Raw genomic sequence first — 5,150 nt, forward strand, 5'->3', positions numbered from 1 at the left:
CTGCTAGAATTATGTGCTTTATCAAAATTACTTTTTAGTTCGTGTGCACATTGTGATTTTTATCACTTCTAGTCCTGGTTTGTGCCTTTGAATCCCAACTTCGGCGGCACTTCCTACAGGAAGCCTTCCCAGATAGCTTTTTTTTGGGTTAGGTGTCTCCATCTCTCATGCCTATAGGCCCCCTGCCCTAGCAGTCGCCATAGTATATTTTCATTGCCTCTTCAGTTTTCTATCTGTCCCACTTAACTGTGGGGACCCTGTGTCCCCTTCGTCTCATACATTGTCAGGTAGTTGGTCATTTAATCCATTAATTGATACAATCTGTATATGGGACTGTAATAATTTTTACTGGCAAGAATTACAACCATGGTATAAAGTTTAAATATTTAAGTTTTTTGGGTGGGTACCATTCTATGAGATTTGCTTGCTGTTCTGGATGAGATCCCTAGTGACTGGTATATTAAATAGTATTATCAGAATTAAACTGAACCTGTGGTCATCTGACCATTTTGAGGAGCAAAATACAAAATACATACAGCAAAATAATTGAACAACCCTTTCCCACCATCCCCAAAACAGAGACAAACCAAAAACACCTCTCTTTTCAAGCAACCTGAAGCATCTGTCTACAAACCGCATTAGTTCTGCTGGTTTTTACATACGTCTGTCCACAGAAGCCATTGGTATTTTCTTCTAGAAGTTGCGTAGTTTTAGTGCTTACGTTTAGGTCTGTGATCCATTCCTAATTAATTTTCCTAATGGTATGAGGTTAGGACCGAGGTTCTTTTTTTTTTCCAAATGGATCTCTGATTGTTCTCTCTTTTCCCCCATTGTGTTGTCTGCATATTTTTTGTCAAAAAATCAGTTGACCACACACACGAGTCTATTTCTGGACTCTATTTTGTTCCATTGATCTATATTTTCTGCACTTACACCAATACCACACTGTCTGGTAGCTTTATAGGAATAATTCAGGTAACTGTAAATTCTAGACACTCTTCTAGAGTTCTAGAAAACTCATCAACTGGGCAAACTATGATAATTAGCTGCAGTATCACATCATAACAGGTTTCATGCTTTTAAGATAGCTGGTGAGTCCCCTGCCTCAGATGATCTAATATCTGAAATCAGGCTGATAGTATGGGATGGGTAGGAATTCCTGATCTAGTTCAACCTACCTTCATAATTAAATATGGGAAGAGACAGGGGATTCTGGAACCCCGACTGCACTAGTAGTACTGACTTCAGGCACTGGTTTCAATTTTGTCTCCCATCCCACCTTTTATAAAACCTAGTAACTAGGGCCTTACACAAACCTGGATGAGAAATGGCAAAAAAAATATTAGCAGGAGCTACAGAATGCCCAAGGAATCGGTCTATAACTTAATCCCATATTCCAGAGTGGACATTCATCCTACCTGAAAGACCTGACTAAAGGTTCAGAATATTTAAGTAAATGTGCTTTTAGAGACCTGAAAATGATAGGAGTAAAAAGTATATGCTGTGTATTTTGGGAAAAGTAGTTATTCTACACAAATAATATCAGCTTGAAAAACTTAATATCCAGAGTGGTTTTTATTTTTGAAGGTATGATTTTCTAGAGTCTTTTTGGTAAGGTGTTTGTTTGAGAAAGCACAATTTGTCCACCGTGCCCCCGGATGGGACTGTGCCAGAGGCTGCATGAACAAACACAGCCAGAGCTCTGGGGACCCTTCAGGATGCTGGCAGTGGAAGGGGTCTTAGAGAACACCGTTCAAAGAGGGACACAGAGGTTCCGTGAGCTCGCGTGGAGTCCTACCAGAAGAACTAAGATTAAAACCCAGGTGTACAAGCCCTGTGTCAGTGTGCTCACACAGGATGCATGCCTGGCCCCATATACATACACATGGAGGAGTGTTGATGGTGCAGTAAGAATATTAGCTTGAACCAGAAGAAACTGCTGTTTGGGAGGTCAAAAAAGATCAACTATCAGGGATTTCCTGTGGTTCCCCTCTTCTGCAAATCCTCAGATTCATGTGAGGCCACCGTGAGTTTATATTGCAGCATGGGCAGTATCTGACGGTCACTGGCGTGAAAGGTTGGCTTAGGATTAATCCAGGGATGAGTGTGTTTAGGAGACCATGGGATGAGGAGAGAGCTCTCAGGAGATTTGCTTAGAGGAAGCTTCTGGGAAGGAGGAAGGCGGCCCTCCAGAGTGGGCTGTGTGATTCTGAGGCAGAAGCCAGATCCACGCCATTGACAACCCTTCACTCCCAACAGAGATGGTTGTGAGGATTATGAGATGATGAGATGATGTTGTGAGCGCTGAGGTGCTGAGTAGTTTGTAAAATCAGCTCTGCTGTTCTTTTGGCTGTCTTTTTCCCTTGTTGGATTATGGAAGTTTAGAAAGATGTTCCCAATTCTGACCATGAACAGCGAAGCATGAGGAAATGCTTTTGTTTGGTCATCTGCTGTCAGGTGGTGTCAGGTTCTTAAGATCTTTTTAGGGTCTGACTAGAGATAAAAGATTATGTATAATAAATGCAAGAAAATAATATTTGAAGCCCACTTTTTAAAACTCATCTTTTTTTTTCCCCCCACCAAGGCATCAATAATAAGCTATTGGTCTGACTTGGCCGACTAGATCTCTTTCTTGAGGTGTGGTATCTTTCTCTCTTTCTGTCTCACTCTCATGATATTTTTTTCTGTATCTATCTCCCTGTGTGTGTGTGTGTGTGTGTGTGTGTGTGTGTGTGTGTGTGTGTGTGTGTGTGTTTCTCTGTCTCTGCTTGCTCTATGTACTTATGCCCATCTCTTTCTCCCTTCTCTCTCTCTCTCTCTGTGTGTGTGTGTGTGTGTGTGTGTGTGTGTGTGTGTGTGTGTGTGTGTGTGTGTTTCTCTGTCTCTGCTTGCTCTATGTACCTATGACCATCTCTTTCTCCCTTCTCTCTCTCTCTCTCTCTCTCTCTGTCTCTCTCTCTCTCGTTCTCTGGTGTATCCAAAATTTCTGACTCAGAACAGAAATCTTCACAGTTGGATTCATGTGTGGTGTCTTTTCCCTTTTTGCTCTTTCAGTTCCTCCAGGAGTGATACAAAACGGAACGCGGGTTCTGAGCCGAGGCCTGTTTCCCGGAGTCCGGCCGTTGCCAATCACTCCCATTGGAATGACAGCAGCCGTGAGGTAAGGGAGAAGCTTGCTGGGCAAAGCCCACCTGAGGAGTGGGAAGGACATTGTGTGTCCCACGGGGCTACTCGAGGGGATGGAGAAGACCAGCCTCTAAGTAGTAAAGACAGAAATAGTTTGGGTGTTCGAAAAAGTTAAAGTAGCTCCCAGGGACCCCAATCCAAGTGCCAACTTCTCCTTCTGGGGCCATCAAATTATCCTGGTCTCTTTGCAGATTAAATGAAGACAGCTGAAACTAAATTGCTTTATTCTAAAAAGGTGGGGTAAGGTGAACAGAAGGAAATGGTGGGCAAGTTAGTCATTAGATTCTAGGCCAGCTGGTTGACCTCTAGACTTAGCCCTGTCACTTCCCAGTCCTTTGACTTTGGGTGGATGTCTGACCTCTCTGGGCCTCAGTTCCCTCATCCATGAAATCCTCTAGTCCTGGGAAGGGTTGCAATGAAACTCACATGCAAAAAATCATGTGTGAAAAGTGCTTTGGTAAGTGATGTATAAATACCAGGTGGCATCAGTCCCCTGCTTCTGAGAATCCAGTCAGTTGCCAAACTACATGAACTCTTCCTTGGGAAATTTCTTTCCTCCATCCTTCTCACCTCCTCTGCCAGCCCCAGAGTAGGGTCTGTCGCTAGCTTGGAAGCCTCACACGCACCAGTTTGAATGCCTTCCTCCTATTCCTTGCTGCTTCTCTGCCCGCCCTCGCCCATCCATCAACCATCGCCAGACTGATTTCCTAAAATGTGCCTCTCCAGCTGTCTGCAAAAGCATCCTCCTTGGCTCCCCCCACATCACCCTGATGTCCCCCTGGTCCTCCCATCTCCTTGAGCCAAATTTGTTCTCCACATACATCCAGTGTTTGCCCACCTGATTCATACAGTTTCCTCTCTGTCGATTTCCCTCGAACTCCATATACAAGGCAGCATATCCTTCATGGCCCATCACAAAAATGATTCCTTCACAAAGCTTTTCTGCACAGGCCTCTGAGCCAACATCAGATTAATTTCTCTTTTCTTGGAACCCATAAGCCCATGCTTTGGTTGTGACCCTTTGATGAGTGACCCTATGTGTGTGTGTCCCTCTTTCCTCTGTGGTTTGCTTGCTGAGGACAGCGGCTGGGTCTCACTCACTTGGCTGATGTCTCATTGCATGTTGCACAGCTACTTGTTTAGAAAAGGCCTGCCATGCTGAGCTACATCCCTTCACAGCATAACCTTCTAGCTTCTTTCCTGCACTTTTGGATCAAGTTCACATCTAATGGCAATTTTGCTTTCATAGTGTTTCATGTCCCAAAGGAAACCATCCCAGGAAGTCTGTTAACTGGGCCCTGAGGGACACGTAGGGTCGAGCTCCCTGATGTGAATCAGCCATGTGGAGATTCTCCACTCACTTGTGTCTTTTAATCCTCCCAGCAAACCAACTACTTTTGCCAGGATGGAAGTCCTTAATCTTCAGGGCAGGCGCTGGCATTTGGAACCTGCTAAGGAGGAAAGTTGGTAGGAATTAGAATAGTCATAGAATGATAAAAACCACTTATCATTTCTATTAACCAGACATGGTAATACTTTCCAAAAGTGTATAGGAAGGTTCTTTTTCTTGTACTTATCCCATATTTTTCTTAGATATCCTGAGATCAGTAATTGAATTCATAAATGGTAAGCCTCTTCCATGAAGCCAAAATATCCATGCCTTGGCCTCACATTATGAGAGAGACATTCTGTTTTCCATTCTTTCTTAAAATTGTTTCTGCCTGACCTCCTAGTTTACCTTTTTGGTTGAGAAGACTTTGAGACCGTAGACTGTTCTTACGGCGAGTAACAATCTACTTTCCTGAGCAGATGCTAGGTACAGACTTTCAGTTTGTCGTCTTCAGCATCTTTTCAGTGCCTTTGAAAGCGAACGAAGCTCTCCACGTGGCTCCAGCCATTCCCTCAGAGAAGGGAAGAGCCAGGCAGAGCGAAGGGAGGCCTGAGACCGTGCTGGGCTTCAGCAG

The 5,150-nt window shown here is 44.0% G+C and overlaps 1 protein-coding gene across 3 annotated transcripts in view; it reads left to right on the top strand.

Annotated features, from left to right (window-relative positions):
• Positions 1 to 5,150, top strand: part of FOXN3 (forkhead box N3) — a 403,658-nt gene that overhangs the window by 380,392 nt on the left and 18,116 nt on the right. For all 3 annotated transcript variants that reach the window (XM_007471896.1, XM_007471895.1, XM_007471897.1), the window contains one exon: positions 3,055 to 3,160. In XM_007471896.1, coding sequence (XP_007471958.1) covers positions 3,055 to 3,160 — 106 coding nt within the window. The remainder of the gene's footprint in view (positions 1 to 3,054; positions 3,161 to 5,150) is intronic.

This window comes from Lipotes vexillifer, unplaced genomic scaffold (assembly GCF_000442215.2).
Source record: "Lipotes vexillifer unplaced genomic scaffold, Lipotes_vexillifer_v1.1 scaffold751, whole genome shotgun sequence".
NCBI lineage: Eukaryota > Metazoa > Chordata > Mammalia > Artiodactyla > Lipotidae > Lipotes > Lipotes vexillifer.